This window comes from Trematomus bernacchii, unplaced genomic scaffold, assembly GCF_902827165.1.
Source record: "Trematomus bernacchii unplaced genomic scaffold, fTreBer1.1, whole genome shotgun sequence".
Classification (NCBI taxonomy): domain Eukaryota; kingdom Metazoa; phylum Chordata; class Actinopteri; order Perciformes; family Nototheniidae; genus Trematomus; species Trematomus bernacchii.
In genome coordinates, this window is record NW_022987564.1 from 8,365,060 (window position 1) to 8,384,608 (window position 19,549).

Sequence of the window (19,549 nt, forward strand, 5' to 3'; positions counted from 1 at the left end):
ATGTGTATGTGAATTTGAAGAGGTAGACTCTTAACCTTATAAACTCTTAAAGCAATTTTTTTTTTATAAAACAGTCAAACTGTACTGGTCAACGTCTTAAATTATAATGGAAGCTTTTGTTAAATTATAATTATGTGATTCAAGTTAAAGGTCCCATGTCATGCTTTTCTGATTATTACCCGTCCCCTTGTGTGTTATGTAGCTTTTTATGCATGTAAATGGTCTGCAGAGTCACAAACCCTCAAAGTACACCCTGTAGCGAGTACAACTCTAACACAGAAAAGACCTGTCTATGCTGCCCCAGAACGCCTCGTTGGAGATTTCTCTATTTCTTCCATGGGTACAGTGACGTATTTGGGTATAGTGACGTAACGTAACGTCCGCGGAGCCGTTACATCTGTGGATTGGTCCAAATGGACCAATCCGCGGACTTCCTCACACACACACACTCAATCTTTTCTCAGCTGCAGCTCCGCCGATTTCTCCGCCTGAGACGGCGGGACGTGGCGAGGCTGTGAGTCTGTGTGTGAACACACACACACAAACTCCCAGCCAGGCTGCGGGTGTGTGCTCAGGCTGGTTTCGGGCTGGGTTTTGCTGTGTCTCGCTGTCATACTATACAGAGATGCTGTATGAGAAACCAATGTCAGTTTGGAAAATTGCACAATATAAATCTATTTTAGTAGACCTCAACAATGGAATTATGATCAGTAGAAATGGCCATGACATGGGACCTTTAAATCAGCACAATTATGTGTATTATTAATATCATTAAAGGACAGTATGCCAAAGTCATCACATAAAGTATTTATTTTTCACATCGATTTTAAATATGTGGTGTACTTTTCATTTATAAGGACAATACAGTATTTGCACATAGATTGATCATTATTTTCTCAAACTGCTTAATATACAGATATTATAGAAGCATACAATAAGCAAACATATTGCTTCATTATACTGTAGGATGATACGTCTCAGTATTTTGAAAGGATTATAGCTTTGGGGTGAAACAATGGTCAACATCTACTTGTAAACAGGCAGTCCTTACATGGAGCTAAAAACACATCACTTCCAAAAAACCGAGCAGACAAATGCCTATTTACTGATTTTAGAGGCTTAAAATAAATACTATAGTTAACATACATTTATTTTTCTCTCCATTTTCCCCACATGTATAGATTTTGATGCTTTGCATGAAGTGGGTTGACGGGGGAAAAAACAAACATAAGAATGCATCATTTCATGTCCTCTGACAGGGAATGTCATCCATGTCTTGGGAGCATGCCAAAGATCATAAAAGGTCCACATTTGTCCAGTATTTTAGAACAAAAGTTCAACAACGTATTCAATATAGACCCAGGAATGTAACAGCAGCATGAGAGAGGAACATAGAAGGACAAGACAAAAGGAAAGAAAAATAAAAACAGGAAAAACCAGGTGGAAATAAATTAAAGCTTGGGGATGTGAACATGTCACATCATACTGCACAGAAAATGAGATGATGATGGAAATCTTTCTAGACTTTGAAGTCCAGCAGGTTGCAGTCGAGCTTGTAGTAAACGTAGGGGTAGTACTCCTGCTGACTCAGGTTCAGCCCGGGGATGTCCATGACAGCCTGCAGGGACAGCAGAGAACCAAGAGTTACACACACTTCATTCTTCTTTGTTTTTATATTTCAATACATTTTTCATTTTCATTTATTGACTGATTGTTCAGGGTTTTTGTTTGAAGCACAGCTTGGTATTAACATTGTAATACTAGGGTAATACTTTTATGGTAAAAAGGTAATAATCATGTGAAATCACATAATTACCAAAGTAATAAGCAGGTAATAGCTTGGCATTAACAATGGGTATACCTGGGTTAATACAGTGTTGGACTGACATTTACTAAGTATAATAATTGGGAAACACATTCAAAGATAGCAACAAGGCAAAACTATATAGTAATATTATGGTAACAATATGGACTAAATGAAGTACTAAAGGCTGAATATATAATATAACAATATATATAAAAATACAATTATTATATTATTTAATGGTTATATAATATTTCTCTTAAAGTAGTGATCATATACTGTAGTTTAGTATTGTGTAGCCCATATTCATAACTTGTTCATCATTATAATATAATGTTTACCAATGTTTATTGTTACAGAGTGTGTGAAGGAGACTCACATCGATGATGGCGGCGCTGCTGTCCAGGTGTTTGTACAGTTCGTTGAGCACCTCTCTCAGCTTCTTCATGTTCTTCTTGTTGGGCTGGAGCAGCATGGCCTGAAAGTTCACGGGCAGCCCATATCTACGAAACAAAAGAAGTTTGTTACTAAGAAAAACCTACATTAAAAAGGGATGGGTGGATAGACAACCAAAGTATGGAGAGAATGAATGAATTGTACAGTTTCATGAAAGCTGCTGGATGTTCTCCTGCTTACCTTAATACGGACTCCACAAACACACGCAGGGCTTTTATGTGAATCCATGCAATGAAGGCTTCGCTGAAATTCACTTTCAGCCATCGTACCAGAGGCCCCTGGGTGGAAATAAATAGCACTTTAATATTTTATAATAAAGTTAAAATACCTGTCAACTAGCTGATATTGAACATTCGATTTTTGGACGTTTTAAAATAAAAATGTCGTCAAATATTACCAGAAAGCATATGACAAGAACATATATTTATATCCATGATGACTGATTTCAGCCAATATTTAAGACGAATTAAAAATGTAATTGGGAAATAAAAATGTATCTAAAGAATAAAAGAACCCTCCCTCCTAAACTGGCTTTTCTTCTTCCCCACTTGGTATTAGTGTTTGTTAAGTAAACAGCTGCCGTACAAACTGTTTCTTCTTGTCAGTGGACAGCCGTGTCATCTCTTCTTTGTCGGCCTTCATCTCCTCCTCATTGTACTGGAAATCACGCACCGTAAACCTGGATAAGGGCACACAGCAGAGAGCTAATCAGCTGTCAGCGAACACACACACACACATAAACACTCAAGTGCACTCCTGTCCTGACAATGGGCTACATACAAACAGTCACATGATACATAAACACACACATTGAGATCCTCCTGTCATGCTAATTGGAGAGACTAATGACAGCTGACAAAATTGTGCCAAATATAGAAGAATGGAGTTTTTTTAAGCATAACAAGCCGGTTCCTTTGTTTACAAATAGGTCACCTACTTTAACAATTATATGTTCAAACATACTGCTGTTTATCTAAAAAGAAGGACACATAATCTGCAATTCAAAAAAAAAATGTATCAGATGGCTAACACTGCAAAAATTAAAATTCTGAAATTAAATGAATTTACTTGTTTTCCCTGGCCTTGTGCTTGAAGTCATCGATAGCCTTCCTGAAGAGAGTGACACTGAACAGGCCGCTGTCGTTGTCTTCAAACAGCAGCCTGGAGGAAAATAGACATTAACATGAGAGCTGGATACACACAGTATGTTTGACACATTACAGCAGGTTTTCACATACAGAAAGACCTCATTGGGACAGAAAATGAGAACAGTACTACCCTTTATACAAATGTGTACCAGCCCTACTGTTCATCTCTACCTGGTGTAACATATCATTCTTAGGTATGTAATTCTGTATGAGTAAGTGTCCACATTCTCATCTTAAGTGGTTTAATTTATTTACTTTCATGTAAACTAACCGAATGACCTGGAAGCTCCAGTTGCTGAGTTTGTAATTTAAAGGTTCCCTATTATACTGTTTTTCATCAATATATTATAGGTCTCAGATATATACAAACATGTCTCTGAAGTGTTTGGCTTGAAATACCAAACAGATCATGCATTGTAGCATCCCATAATCCCCTCTGTTTCAGCCCTGTTTCAAAAGAGCTGATTCTCTGTCTGTTACTTTAGATGAAAATAAGGAGCCACTCCCCACGCCGCTCTGAGAGATATTTGGTTAAAAAGAACAATGGTGCTCTAGGAGGAGATTCAGGTGATAAGGTGGGAGGGGGTTACCTTGGTTGGTTATTCGCTAATGTTACACAAGCCAAAAAATCGTTATGACATCATAAAGTGGCCAAAATCTGATCAGCTCATTTTCAGACAGGTTTTTATATAAATTGATCAGGACAAAAAGTGAGCGAATCTCTTTTCCTGAAACTTTCAGCATCTCTTTACACACATTGGACACATGTTTATGTATAAAAGACATGAAAAAGTGGATTTTGCATAATAGGTGACCTTTAATCAAGATCTGTCAACATGGTCACTAACTACGTCTTAGTATTTGTCTCCAAAGGTAGCAACAAGGACATGACGATCCCTCACTGGCTTCTCACTTATTGCTCGAAACACAAACCAACTGTGTTTCCTGGTTAACAATGTATTGAAAGTATCTGCACTAAGATTTAGTCTGCATTTCCTAAGCATTAAGTCCGTCCAATGTTCAATGCAGCTGTTCACATCATACATTTAAAAGTAGCTCTTAGGCACAATCCCAAAAACATCTGCCAATTTCCTCGCTGCTCCAACATGAGATGTTTCCCGTTCGCAGTGCATACAAGCAGTAGTGCTAAGTCTCAAATACAGGTTGCTAGGTTACCACACCACACTGAGCTGAGTTTGTCCGAAAGGCCACCTCAAATCATCTGGCCTCTTCGGCTAAAGGTCAATTGCTCTCTGCAGGTCACCCACATAATGTTTTTTCTGTTTTTAGAAACACTATTAGCAACTATAGGTAGGTAGGTAAGTAGAATTTAAAATCAGTCTGTTTAGCATGTGTCACTCCATGACATTTATTAAAAATGCAGATGCATCACTGGGCCATTCTTTACTCATCTAATGGTTGACCATTCACACATTTGTCCCAAAATAACTAAATGTTATGCTTACTTTGTGGAGCGTGGCACAACCATCTCTGACAGGCTTTCATACGTCTTCTGCCAGTCTCCATATCCGGTCCTGGAAGGAAAGATAACAGTCATGTATTCTAAGTTTAAAAGAACATGTAGCTGTTGATACCAATACTGATATTTCAAACAAAAAGGTGTTTGTATTATTTTGAAATTGCATGCATTACAAATTGACCATTTAAATTGACACTATGAATTCAGTTATTTATTTTTTATTATTATTTTGTCAATGTATTGAACATGTCAGAAACATTAATTAATTACATGAGTATAACAACTTGAACGCATATTGAATATAAAGACAGTGATGTAAGTGTACTTACTTTGGGACAACCACCAGCATGGTAATCAGGTACTCCGAGTCCAGCACAAAGTCATCTTTCTTCGCTATGTCAGCCAGACTCCTGGTCAACAAGCTCCCCCTAAAGGACCACACATGCAGTTCAGATTAACAGACAACCTTCATTTTTCTCAGGAAGACATACAAATATTTATGTTACAGCTTTTACGATTACAGTGTGTATAGTGCAGGAGTACTGTACACATTTAATATCTACTCACGCATTCTTCCGCTCCAGGTTTTGCAGGTTTCCCTTCAGGTTGTTGTAGGCTGAAGCTCTGGCCTTCAGGTCATTGTCTATCTGAGAGGCTTGCTAGAGAACAGTAAGAAGAAGATGAGGAGAGATGACTTCAGTGAGGCTCAAATCCTCTACCAAACATATAACACACTTGTCAGATTACAGGAATGATCAAAATCTAACTATGTCAATATGTGATAAATATAAATATGAGGGTTTTTGTTGCTGTTTGTTCTCATTTGATCTTTATACTGTTGTACACAGGCCTGAATAAAATAAAAAAACACATATAAAAAAGCACCACCATTAATATAATAACCAAACATTATGTCTACAAATGAGTAGCTTTTTTGTACCTTGGCGATGATCTCAGAGATGTTTTTCAGCGACTGTTTGATTGGATACTTAGCCATGTCCCACTGAAATCTGGTGATATAGGTGACCAGGTCCACTGGAAATGAAAGAAGAAAAACAGTCATCAGCCTAAAACATCTTCATATCTATGGGCCTAGTGTCGAATAATGATTGTTTATTTATATTTTTGTATTAATGTATTTATAATTTTTATAATTGTATTTGTTCATTTACAGAGTGCATTTGCAAGTTTTAGGTCTAGAAATATAAAGCACAGGTTGGAGAACTGTGTATAAATGTCCATGAATTGTTCTGCTTAATGTTTTAAATGTTCAAGCAACTACAGAGATGTGAAACACATAGCACCATCTCCTTGAATGTCAAGTGTGTAACATTTCTGTGGTTCGATGTCATAAGAGTTGACTGAAATTCATCCTATTCTGAGTTGGGTGCAGAGTGCTCCCAAACAAATAGTTTTGTTTATCTATAATAATCTTAACTCCCAGAACTATATGCCTACATCAGGCATGAGAGCATGGGATAGGGAAATATCCATATTGGAGCGGGTGGGCGATGGAGTGGGTGGGATGTAGGATAGAGGGATGGGATTGAATTAATCCAAAATGTTGTGCAACCTGAATTGTCTTCTGTACTGTGTTGTAAATTGAAGATGTTGCAATAAAAAATGTATGATAAAAAAAAAAAGAGTTGACTGAAATTCATGCCAGGTTATTTATATAGCTAAAAATGTTTTACTAGCAATGTATTTCACTGCTTACTTTTATTTGAGGAGTGCACCAGTCTAATGATTACGTTCACAGGAATTACCTCCATTAGCAAGCAGGTTTTCCTGGACTTTGTCGCGGCTGTCCTCCAGGACATCGGCCATGTACTGAGCGACCTTCCTCACCACACTGCAACATAACACATGGGAGAGGACAAGAGTTACACACCAACACAAGAGGTCCTAATTAAAGACAGGAGAAAAACTACAGGCAGAACTGGACTAAATGTGACATTTAACTTTGTTTTCTGTGAATGCCAAACATGCAGTTTTAGTGGAAAGAAGCAATACAGGCTATATTTGAATAAACATCTACCATCAGATTTCAAAACCACATATTCAAAGTTAAATTTCCCCAAAAGCAAAGATATTGACAATTTATTTTCTTTTTTTATATTGAAATAAAGGAACATTCTGAATGTTTTCTTTCATCCATATTGTATTCTCCTGAATGTCCAAATATCTTCTTAAGCCTAACTGCTTCAGCATTTTTTTTAAACATAAACTAAAATAACAAAAGTGCCTTTGAAAAACAACAAGAAATAACTAGTAAAAGTTTACCTTTCCACAAAAGTGTCTAGTTTAGCCAGCTCATCTGACAGACCCACTAAGACATCTAGTGTTCCCACCTGTTAGAGACAAAATAAACACAAATATTAACACAAACACTACTAAACGTATTGTGTGCTGATTCCCTGTGGAGAAGATTACACATGTCTGCTGTGTTTTACCTTGAGATCAGGGATGTTGAACTTGTTGTTAACGGAGAGGTTGTTGGTGCGTGTGGTGGCCACCATCAGCTTGTCCCAGGTCTGCTGGCACGTCTTCTCCCCCGGAGCGGAGATCAACCAGAATTCAGTCATAGCTGCTGGTAGGAGGTTGGTCTACTGGGAGTTTGATGTAAAGATTCACTGAAGATAAAGGAAGAGAAAGAGTCCCGTTGTCTGGTTTCAATAATCTTTTGCATCATAAAGTACTTCTTCTCTTTTCAAGCATTATTGTTTTGTTGTTTTGTCAGTGAACAGTATCCCCACTGACTGTCAACAAGTATTACAAAATCACAACAAAATATTATACATGCCACTACTAGCCAAATGATTATGGGCACAAACATGCGCCCGTAATATTTACTTTTGACCATGATAAAAAAAAGTTAAGAGTGATCATCATATCAGCAAACTTGATAATGTAAAACTAACAACACGTAAATCAAAGATGTTTAATTTATTGCACTATATATATCTTTAATAATGAAATATCACATGGTGAGATTATAAATGTCAAACAAGACCTAGGCAAGTCAAAATGATGGGAAACATATATTTTCTCCTGTCAAAAGGAAAGCAGAGAACTTTGGAGCCTACAGAATATTTTACAGCTCTTTTGATTTTAAAAGCATGACTTTGAATTGTAACCCTTTATTTTATATGTTATTTGTACCCTTGGTTGCATGAGCAATTTCCATATCTGCTCAGAATACATACACAGAAGTCTTCCTCCTCCACGTAATTTTTTTTTTTAAAGAAGCTCCTTGTTCCTCTTTTGCCTTCCATTATGCTTTTGATTCATGACCTTCCTCACATTTATTTTCCTATGATAGTTATACGGAAACTGCACACACACTGGTTGATTGCATCAGTACAGCTCAGTAGAGACAGACAGGTCTGCTGATTTACTGTCATATGATCAGTGTGTGTGTTGCAGAGGACATGCTCAATACAGACCCTAAACACCATGAAAAACAAACCACTGAGAACTGTTGGTATTTAGCTTGGACTCTTTAATCATTCGACCTTCAAATGACTGATTCAATGAGCAAAATATACCAAAATACATGGGTGAATGCACTGTTAGCTTGCTTGTTTGCATCGCAGTCTCACGCTGTCACGACGTCATTATTCGGTGTATTTTCGTACTTACCGATGTGATTAATGGCTTCAGCGTTTTGTCCACACGGTGTAATTCAGTTAAAGAGTCACAGCTTTCCATACACACCACAGAAAATAACAGCTTTAAGACTCAAATGTGCTTCAACACAGCATCTCACAGTCAGCTGATCAGGACGGTTGTTCTGCGCATGCGCAAAACCTGCTGCGCACTATACTGCCTTCACGTGACCGACAAGTCTTTGTGACGTTCAGTGTCAGAAAATAAAGTCGGAGATAGTAATTATTGAGCGGTTGGAAGGCATTTAAAGGCATTTTTACTTTTTACATAATCATTCAACAAACATACAATGTGTACATTTAAAAAATATAGCCGCAGTATATATAAAGTAGGAATATTACCAATATGTTGAGTGCAACCTACAAGACCACATAGTTTCAACGTGTGTCAACAGATTGAAGAAAACCCACTTTTATTTTAAATTAGAAAGGTTCATATCAGCTGCTCCATGTTTTGTTTTCCTATAGCCGCATTAGAACTATTTCCGACAGTCCTTGAAGGAAGTGTTTGTTTTGACAGCTCAGTCCGCAGATACCGCTCAATATCGCCCTCTTCTGGTCATGTGTAACGACTGAACATAGGAATCACAGCCTTTGGGTAACAGTGAATCAAACTGTGCCCTCCAATGCTCATACTACTTTATTGTTTAGTAATACAGGGGAACAAATAGTGTATGTCCCAATACACAGTAGCCTCAATCAAATGCAGTTTACCAAATATACCAGCGTGATGTCGCGTTTTAAGTATAGAAGACAACATGCTTTTCTGACTAATATGACGAACAATTGTTTGCACAGGGGATATACTGTATTAGCAAAATGGTCGAAGGTCAAGGCTCAGTGTTATGGTAAAACAATGTAGGATTTGGAATGCTGCATTTGAATAACGAAAACCAAACATTCAAATCAGAGAGGACTGGTACAGCTGCTTTCAAAGGGAGCATATCATGCAAATGTACATTTATTTTACAAAAACTGTCTCACAGGACTGTCGACATGTTTTAAATTGTTGAGTTAAGGCTGTTAGAGTTAGAAATAATGTAACACACAATCCTGGCTAGTGCTGTACTCTATTTCTAGGCTGACACAAACAACATTTTGAGAGTTTAAAAAGGAGAATAGGTCTTATTCCCTGAAGACAAGTCAAAGGAAGAAAGCCAAAACTATGTGAATAATTAAAATTAATGTCAATTACCACTGTGACGATTCCAAATGTGTGTTGTGTAAAAGGACTATTGTAAGGTAATACAGTACACTGCCATACATGTTACACTATAAATAACTTAATAGTCTTTCTTGATTAATCTAGGGTTAAAAATGATGTAATACAGACAAAATGTTTTGAGCATTAGTATATTGATAATGTATTGGTACTTGTCACCTGTCTTGTATACAGAAACCAGTACAAATGTGCTGATATTTGTGGATAAATCTCCACATAAATTGTGTGACAGAACTCTTTGTTGATAGATAAAAGTTTTATTTTAGATTTCTTGGTATGCTGGAAGTATTTAGAATTGATTATTAATGCAGCTGGTTGTTTATATATTTTACTCCGGGCAAATTGAGTTTCCTTCCTGATGACAGTCAAGGCTTTTAACTGAACTCAGCGGAACTGAAGCACAAAATGTAATTTAGTCCCGTCCTCGTGGACCCCGATGTGAACCTTGAAGCACATATATATTTTCATTTATTTTCATTGTGTTGCGTTATTGAAAATGCTGGTGTTTATCATTATAAAGAACAGCATATCCATTTAAAAATAATAAACAAGCTTAAATGTTTACCAACCTTTATAACTTTACCAGCACAATCATAATTCTGTAAAGAAAAAAACTAATATAAATCTAAAAAGGCACAATCAATGATTATTAGAATATAATAATGATTTTTATAAAAAAATATATTAATTTATTTCCCTTCTCTACTGCACACCTTGTTTTTATTTGTATTTGTCTATGACTTGTGGGTGTGTTAAGCAATTTACCTTGTGTTTATAGAACATTACACACAATTACTTTCCAAACAAGCCTTGAATTGAATGTCCCAGCTCCAAATTGATTTAGAAGCCAGTTCTAACTGAAATCGTGTTTCTCAGAAATGTGAACTGTATGGCCCAATTTGATTAGCTATTTCTGTAGTTTGTACCTCAGGGCCAGTAGCATGACTGAACTGCATGAATCCATACATGAATGTAGTCACTTTGTCTCTAAACATAGTAAAGAAGGCTAGCCCTCTGAGAGCATTTAAAATATGAGTTTGTCGTTCATATAAGACTTTTTCTTGTTGTTAAGACTGAAAGATTCTCTGGGCCATGTTTCTTTTTGTGAACAGTGTCCCTCAGAGTAACTGTCATAAAACAAAGATATGAGCTATAGGACAGACAAACAGATGAAGCCATGCAGCGTGTTGCTCCAGTGTCACAGAAACACAAGTCATACGACTAATATGATAGCTGCAGGCTGAGTTTCTGTGCCAGTTTTTTAGTGTTGTACTGAACTCCTGACCACCATGCTTGACAAGATACAATTCTCAAAATTAATTACTTCCGATCAAACTTCATTTCAGAAAACATTCAATTATCTTGGTTGACAAAGTTTGCCTCAAGGTCTAAAACCAAAAATTCAACAAGCTGTTGAATCTTAATCCCCCAGATTCAACAAAGCAGAAACAAATAGGGTCAACATATCAACCACCTAGGCAGAAGCACATTTTGTATGTTTTTGGCTTTCCTTTATTATGAAAGTGCCACACCATTGTGTACAGCGCAGTTCATTTGAGCTTTATGCTGCTGTAACAAAAACAATTTCCCAATTTGGGATCAATAAAGTACTATCTTATCTTATCTTATCTTATCTCCATTATTGACAAATTACTTTTTTATTTATTTATATATGTTGTAAATAATATAACCCTCTGAAAGGACCCATTATTTTTATTAATTCAAAATGTACTTTAACTTTACTACTTTATATACCTGTCAGATTGGTATTTTTTTACTTTTAGTAATATCTGAAATTAGGGACTTTAACTTGAACAGGAGTATTTTTAAAGAGCAGTATTACTATGAACACATAATAACAAATAGTATGTACCATATAGGTATAATTTTGTAAAATGTAAAATAGATTAATTAAAAGAAAAATAACTACATAAATAAGGGGAAAACGTCACAAGTTATAACCAAAAACCTTCACATAACTCGCTGAGGGGGATAGTGACACACACATGTAAACACAAACGTGTCTCTTGGTTTTAATTTTCCTACACAAACATCTGGAGCAGCGGTAGTCTTGACTGATTTACTGTGACGACTGGCCATCTACGGAAAAGTTTACGCTTATGTAACCAGAATAAACATCACAGATTTACGGCGGCCTGTGAGATATTCGGAAATACTTATTTGGTGGTATGTTCACAGAAAGGAAGAAAGCTGATTGGTGGAACTGACGATAGGCCCCGCCCACGGCAGTTGATTACCTTTTCCCACTTCCTCTGCTGAGCTTCAGTCCTCCACCACCATCAGCCGAGATAGAAGACGCAATTCAGCCGACCAGAGTCCGTCATTTTACCATATGGCATCAACAACGGCCCTCTTTCTTTCTTACATCGTTGGGCCTACTACTCTTTGAAAATTCCGCCGAAAAAGAGAAGACGATTTTCCGAATCACTCTGGCCGTTATCTCACGTAAGTAAAGCGAAACACTTTCGGTTGAGTTGCTTGGATTCAGCGGGCGGACGTAACATGGCGGGCTGCTCTTTCTCCCTTCTGAGCCATACATGACAGGCCGATTCATTGGATTATGTGTCACTTCAAATGTCTTAATGTTGTATCTATTTGTATTAGTATATTATCAAACGATATGAGCGTTAACCCAAAATGTTTCTAATTATTTCATGTCCGTATTTGGGTTTGTTTGAGGGTTATAACAGAATGCTAATATAAGCTTCCTTCGACGTGCTTGCATTAGTAGCTCTCTGAGCCCAGAATATCTCAGTTTCCTCTCCATGGCGTTTCCTGTGCTCCATGCAGCTTCACTTTGACAGCTTCACTGTTAATGACTAGAGTCTGGTTTAGCGTTTCATGTTTGTTTTGCTGACGCAGTGCATTATTATTAATAATAATAACAACAATATCTCAATTTTCAATGTGTGACAACATTTGCATAACAACACACGCGTGTTTAATTCATAGACAAGTATGACATAATGTGTACTATTTCCGATTATACACAGTTGGCATAGATACTATTTAATAATAATGATATACTAGGTGTCACGTAAACGGTCGCGAGAGTTGCTATCTATTACGCTGGTGAAGTTTTGACCTCGGTGACAACAAATGTGAAACCATAGATAATAGTGGTAATGACATAATAATCAAAATGACTCACACGCCTAGCCATGACACTGCATTTCATTTGATTTTGGTTGTGATAAATACCTAATAAATGTATTTCCCTTTATGTACAGTGTACTTGTGTATTTTTATCTGATATAATGTCTTTGTGGTTCAGGGCTCCCCTGTCTCTGCACAGGTGTATGAGCGCTACCCAGTGGGCCTAGGGGCCGCTCTATACCGGGAGCAGTTTGACTTCAACGCTGAGCCACCTTGGGATCCTAGCTGATAGTGGGACAGGTCCATCTCCTGACTTGTCCATGTGAGTGACACAGTGTCTCTTTTACACACCAAACACCTGGCTTGCTTACGCACACAAACACACACCTGAAGCAAAGTCCAGCCGGATTGTGGCCTGTGTGGAATTTGGCTTGATAAAAGCTCAAGTGGGTGTGTGGACTTTACACATTTAATTATTATACAATAAAGAAAGTAGAGTTCTTGATCTGTGTGCCCAAATGGAACATTAGTCATTAATGACTAGTTGTTGGTTCTAAACAGTGGAAATGCAACTAGTTCATCAGCCATATGGATGCCTGATTAAATATCTGTGAAAAACAAACAAAAACAAAGCTTATTATGGTGTTATTAAAGTTATTTTTGTGTCTCCCTCTATTTTTTCAGTTTGTTGCATACCGGCAGGACCCCATTGGCTCAGTCGTGACCCCTTGACTTGTTTATCTGTTCTATATGATTGTCGGCTTAACGGAATACGGTTGAGATGAAAGGACTTGCTGACAATCCCAGCTACATCATTGAACTCCTGGAGGGAGGAGTGACCCTTGAAAATGTTATTGACGGACACATCTGTGAGCAGGCTCTGGTAAGTTCTGCTGCCTAGCCTTTAAATGTCCTTAGGTTGAAGTGCAAGAGATTCCCAAAATGCCTGAAATGGCTTTCCTGTACTGTCTTCAGCACACTTTGGTTTGGCCAGTTGCTTTTTGCTCTCTGTGCAGCCCTCACCACCTCTTGTGTTCCCAGATGGAGAAGAGTGCGTTTGTGGTGGGTGACCTCGGTGCCCTGATGAGGAAACATGTGTGCTGGCAGAGTGCGGTGCCCCGGCTCCAGCCCTACTACCCAGTCAAGTGCAACCGCAGCCCAGCAGTCATTGAGGTCCTGGCCTCTTTGGGCCTGGGCTTCGTTTGTGCTAACAAGGTGAGCTTTAAACATCACAGATTCAAATTCAGGTAGCTCCGTTTGTCTTTAAAACAGCTCAGTGCCTCATCCTCTCATGAAAGCATTTGAGATTTGGGGAAATGACATTACAAGCACTCAAGTGATTACTTCTCTGCTGATGACTGTTAACCTTTCCATTTCTGTAATACACTCATTATCTCTGTTGGGTCTGTTCGATGTTGTGTCCATGTCTTCAACGTGTGTCCTTTTTCCTGCAGACTGAAGTGAGCCTGGTGCTGGAGCAGGGCGTGCCCCCAGAAAGCATCATCCTATCAGGCGTCTGCAAGCAGCTGGCACTCATCAAGTACGCTGCCAAGAACAACGTCCAGCATCTTGTGTGTGAAAACCAGGCAGAGTTGTCCAAGATTTCCCGCCTGCATCCGAGTGCAAAGTGAGTGATCCAATTAGGCAGCAAACCCTTTCCCTTAGCTTTTAATCCACCTGCACTCTAAACTATATATAAAACAGACAATTGGGTGCTGTTACTGTCAAACAAACTTCAAGTTTTGCTAATATCGATGTTTTATTTATCTTTTGATCTTTGTACTTTATTTGATTTGTTGTTCTTGTCTCTTCCAGGTTGCTGCTGCAGTTGACCACTGAGGCCCACGCGGCTGAGACCAGCATGGCCTTTGGCTTCTCTCTGAAGAGCTGCCGGCACCTGCTGGAAGCAGCTAAGGACCTTGGAGTCCAGGTGGTGGGGGTGACCTTCCACATCCCCAGCTCCTGCCAGGACCTGCAGCAGGCCTACACCCACGCTCTGTCAGATGCCCGCTGTGTGTTTGACATGGGGGTGAGTCTGGGGGGAAACATCTTCATTATAAAGTGTTTAATCTGGTAGAATTGAGTAGATATGAGACCTTTCCCCCTGTATCCTGAATACCCTTTTATCACTTGTAATTTCTGTTTCATTAAGGGTAAAAACTGACTGTTAGCTGTTTCTGTTCAGGCGGATCTGGGCTTCAACATGAACATCCTGGACATTGGTGGTGGATTTACCGGCTTAGAGTTTCAGCTTCAACAGGTAAGTGGTAAACGGCTGTGATATGTGTGGGACGCATTTATTAGACTGTCAAATAACAATCAATTTACACGTTCAGCAAAGACTTGCCCCAAAACATAAACCCCTAACTGAAGAGTACACAAGTGAAAGCACAACACTTTGACATGTAGATATATCATAATATACAAAATGATATAACATAAGCTATAGCAAAATCATCAGCATCCCATGCTACTAGCAACTATTACAGCTTGAAGGCCTGAAAGTAAAGATGTAATCTAAGTGCACATGTGTTGTAACCTTCTGTGTGCAGGTTGAGTCTGCAGTCAGGCCGCTCCTCGATGCTTACTTCCCCCCCATGTCCGGAGTGCAAGTGTTGGCCCAGCCGGGCAGGTTCTACGTGGCCTCAGCTTTCAGCCTGGCTGTCAGCGTGATCGGCAAAAAGGTGGAGACCCGCCACTGGGACAGACTCACTCAAGGTGAGTTACTCAGCTTCTCTGTGTTGTATAGGAGTGTTGCATGATCATAACAAACCCAACAGAGGTCAAGTATTCAGTTTGTAGGCATGTTTCTGTATTTCTGACTTGATTGCACACTGTATTTACACAGGTGTGAACCACGAAGACACCGAGTTCCTGTACTACATGAATGAGGGTGTTTATGGCCCATTCAGCCACAAGCTGCTGGGGAAGTCCATCGCTGTCCCGTCAGTGCACAAGGTGAGTGGCCTTCCACCCAGGAGTCAACCCTGGACTGAATGATGAATCTGATAGCAGCTCTAGTTGTTTTAAAAAGAACCCCTTTAGCTACCACAGGAATACAGTCTGTAAATATTGATGCATTAGTTATTGTTATTTGTCATTGTACGGCAAATAATTTATTCTGTTGCCGTCTGTAATCATATAGATTTTGCTTTTCTTATAGTATCATTTACCATGTGCATGAGAGACTGTAGAGATCGTTGCCTGTTTTTAATGACACTGTTTTCTCCTCACCAGCATGCGCTGTGCGCTGAGGAGGGAGTGTTTCCCAGCAGCCTGTGGGGCCCAACCCTGGATCAGCTGGACCAGGTGGTGGAGCGCTGCCTGCTGCCTGAGCTCAGTGTGGGAGACTGGCTCTGCTTCTCCAACATGGGAGTGTGTGGCCTGGAGGAGTTCAGCTGCCTCTCCAACACCCCCCAGCTGCCCGTCTACTACACCGTCTCCACCTGTGACTGGTGAGTCAGCATGTCAGGTTCACTACTCATACAGGTGTAGCAGGAATGTGATGTTTTACAGAGAACTGATTCTGTTGCTTTGCCCACAGGTACGAAATGCAGGAGGCTGGTGTGACACTGGACAGCGCCATGAAGAATTTCTCCCTGGTCGAGTACAGTGCGTAACTACCCTCTGCCCCTGTCCCATTACATATTGCACAGATCCTCCTTAGCCCCTCCTTCCACTATGTGAGAGGACGGGTCAGTGAGGTTTTTGGGACAAGGGGCTAAATTAGTCAACATTCCAGCCACCTTGGAAAATGCAGTGTCCTATTATTTCTTCCAGGAATTTGACTTTTTTTTACCTCTCGAAATTGGAAACAATTGGTTATTTGATACCTCAATTGTCTAAAATTTGATCTGGAAGATAATCTTCTCGTTCTCGCTCCTCCCTCCTACGGACTTCTTTCAGCTGAAAGAACTCCAGCTCAAAAGACAATATGCAACAAAATGGACAACTCTTTGGAGATCGAACCCCCTCCGAACATGTTTGAGGGGGGTTTGTTTCCTAAATCAAATCCAGTTTACAAAATGTACACTTGATTAAAATCGTGTTCTCTATTGATTACCTGTTGACAGTCGTGTAAATCCTGTGTCTGTCCAACATCAACACATTTTGTCTGTAGATGATTTTTGAAGTTTTTAAAAACAGCAATGCCTCGTGTGGATTCTGACCTTCAGACCCCTCACTTTGCATAGTTTAAATGAAATTATGACAATGATGTAACCTATTTCTTTATTGCAGCTCACCGCAATGCATTTTTATTTATTGGATTCAGATATTACTGGGGCAGATTTAAAGCGCTGTCTTTATGTGTGTTTTGCCGAGGTATTATGCTGTGGCCCATCTAACAGTGTTTTTTCCTGATGAGATATAAGTGTGTTTTTTAACGCTACATGGATTGTGCTGTGATTACCATTTGTGACCTCAGTGGTTTCCCTTTACTCGAAAGGCATGAAGGAAATGCTGTCGGAGATACAGAGAAGCTGCAGGCACCCAAATGCACTCCTTGCCTCTAATAGGAGAGGTTGATCCAGTTTAAAATGCACAAAATATTTTGTAGGTTAAATTATTACCGTGAGATTTAACGGCTCCGTTCTGATTTCATATGAGTGTGTCTTGCCATGGGATTATTATTCCTTGTTCTATAGGATGAGGATCTGAAAACCAGCAAAAGATATATTTCTGAAGAGTGCTAGAACATTAACTATCTGTATGTGGCAGATGTCGACTTAACTCATCTATCTCCCACATAAGAGACATTCTAGCTGTGTACACACACACACACCTATCTGAGGCCGTGCAAATGAAAACAACTTTCTAGACTTTTCCTCATGCCTCTTAAGTTATGAGGGACACGATGCACAGTCTCATGTACAACTAAATGTCTGATAAGGTGACCTGACTAAACTGCAGTTTTTAAAGACTCCTGCCCTTGTGTGTAACACATGACTAATGTATTAATGACTTGCTCGTCTAAGGCACTAATGGACCATAGCCTGTTTTTGACTGTAAATTGTGCTTGTTAAAGTAATGAAAAGTGATTAATTTAATACATTTCTGACTGAAATCATTCATCTTGTGTCTGTGTGATCTTTTGATTTTGACTTTAGATTCCTTCACATTAAGTATTTACTGTTGCTAGCACTTAAAAACACGTGTCTGATCTGCTATGGACCTTGTGTTTGTTGTGATTGTATAAAAGACAATCTATTACAGTTTTTTAGGGATGCTTGGGCTCAGGTATAAGCAGTCAGGAATGAGCCCTCCGTTGTGGCAGAATCATCCAAATAGTAGATAAATAAAGTATTTTAATGTGTTATAATTAATGCTAGCAGGATTAGTACAAAGTCATTAATATAACTTTTGTCTGTAAGGTTAAGAATTTAAATATACTCCTAAAAAATGACATAAACTGTCTACACAAGCTTATGCCGGGGATAGCTAAGCATTAGTTAAAAACATACAATCAAAGTTAACATAAACTTGGTAAAATATAATCAAATAAATTCACGTTAAACATGGATTGGGACGAAACTAATCTTGAGAGGGAATTTATTGTTCTTGTGCATTTAAAGTTACAATTTAGAAGACACGATAAAGGCTTTGTGAGTCAGGAAAGTTTTGAGTTAGGCCTTTTTAACTGCTTGAATTAACTCTTAAAAACCTTTACAAACAGGGATAGCATCTTATCTCTCTTTAGAGGTGAAAGGTCAAATCAGGTTGTCAGAGTGACCTGCAGGCTAGAGAGGAGAATGGAAGTTTGGGGTATTTTCCACTAAAGCATGAACTGAGTTTACATGTCCTACCCCCCTGAATAAAACTCAGCTCTCACCTGCTTGTAAAGCCTTCAGTAAGATCCTTGCTTGATTGAAAAGCATTATTTACTGCTGATATTTATATACCAGCAATGCCATATTCTGTCTTATGCAGCTTTAGATTTTAAACATCATTAAAATATCAAGGACTAATGTGAAGCCATTGATTTATTCTGCTTCAAAATGAATGACAGTCACTGGATCATTTCCTTGTTGTTGAATGTGAGAGGATCCCAGCTCAGACACTTCTCTAAGAGGAGCCATTACGGCTACAATTAAGTGTCTTGTTGTGTAGAAGTGTTTCCTAAAGGTGATGGCCCCATGGTTATTAAATTAAGAATAAGATGTACAGATGAGTGGAGACAGGTGATATACTTGGCAACTCGCAAGATAAAAAGACACACTGCACAAATATCAAAGCAGCATTGATACAATTTACTTTACAAATACAAGGTTACAACATAGACCTGGTACATTTGAAATTGCAACTTGATTCAGAGCATATTCACTGTGAATGGGAAAACTGAATGAAAGAGGTGTTGGATTCTGATCGGTGGTATGATCTTGTATTGGTTACAAAATTCAGAATATGACATTCAAAAACATAATTTTTCCTTTCTTATGGAATTTGGGTGTCAGAGATGATGTCATTTACCTCAGTTGTCCATCAGCAGTCTTGCTGCAGTGCAGCCATTATGAATGTGGACCCTTACCTCTCTCCTGTTGATCCTCTTTGTGCCCCAAAAATTAAGTCATCAAGGTTTGCATTTCCTGAGCAGAAAGGGCACAATGGTAGATGTGATCTTGTTAGTCCAATTTCAAATAAGGTTGTAACGTCACT

General features: G+C 38.8%; 2 protein-coding genes across 2 annotated transcripts; one reads left to right on the top strand and one right to left on the bottom strand.

Annotated features, from left to right (window-relative positions):
- Positions 1–792: 792 nt before the first annotated feature.
- Positions 793–8,705, bottom strand: atp6v1c1b (ATPase H+ transporting V1 subunit C1b). Its single transcript, XM_034125291.1, has 13 exons — positions 8,531–8,705; positions 7,342–7,521; positions 7,172–7,239; positions 6,655–6,740; positions 5,829–5,923; positions 5,456–5,547; positions 5,218–5,316; positions 4,875–4,943; positions 3,329–3,421; positions 2,846–2,939; positions 2,441–2,538; positions 2,184–2,307; positions 793–1,618 (listed from the first exon to the last, which is right to left on the bottom strand). The coding sequence occupies exons 2-13, from the start codon at positions 7,471–7,473 to the stop codon at positions 1,520–1,522; spliced, it is 1,149 nt and encodes a 382-aa protein (XP_033981182.1). The 5' UTR covers positions 7,474–7,521; positions 8,531–8,705; the 3' UTR covers positions 793–1,519.
- Positions 8,706–12,065: 3,360 nt separating this feature from the next.
- On the top strand, positions 12,066–17,965 carry azin1b (antizyme inhibitor 1b). The gene is made up of 11 exons (XM_034124869.1): positions 12,066–12,244; positions 13,074–13,217; positions 13,580–13,778; positions 13,937–14,110; positions 14,350–14,522; positions 14,711–14,924; positions 15,081–15,155; positions 15,448–15,613; positions 15,744–15,853; positions 16,133–16,350; positions 16,440–17,965. Exons 3-11 carry the CDS (start codon positions 13,677–13,679, stop codon positions 16,513–16,515), a joined length of 1,308 nt encoding a protein of 435 aa, XP_033980760.1. The 5' UTR covers positions 12,066–12,244; positions 13,074–13,217; positions 13,580–13,676; the 3' UTR covers positions 16,516–17,965.
- Positions 17,966–19,549: the final 1,584 nt, after the last annotated feature.

What these genes read in the sequence shown, in the direction of transcription:
- azin1b (XM_034124869.1), top strand. Translation starts at nt 13,677, where the DNA reads ATGAAAGGACTTGCTGACAATCCCAGCTACATCATTGAACTCCTGGAG. An exon ending in GCTGTGTGTTTGACATGGGG is followed by an intron (nt 14,925 to 15,080) that starts GTGAGTCTGGGG and finishes GTTTCTGTTCAG; the next exon opens with GCGGATCTGGGCTTCAACAT. An exon ending in ACCGTCTCCACCTGTGACTG is followed by an intron (nt 16,351 to 16,439) that starts GTGAGTCAGCAT and finishes CTTTGCCCACAG; the next exon opens with GTACGAAATGCAGGAGGCTG.
- atp6v1c1b (XM_034125291.1), bottom strand. Translation starts at nt 7,473, where the DNA reads ATGACTGAATTCTGGTTGATCTCCGCTCCGGGGGAGAAGACGTGCCAG. An exon ending in TCTCTGAGATCATCGCCAAG is followed by an intron (nt 5,548 to 5,828) that starts GTACAAAAAAGC and finishes ACTGTTCTCTAG; the next exon opens with CAAGCCTCTCAGATAGACAA. An exon ending in CACAAGGCCAGGGAAAACAA is followed by an intron (nt 2,940 to 3,328) that starts GTAAATTCATTT and finishes GCCCTTATCCAG; the next exon opens with GTTTACGGTGCGTGATTTCC.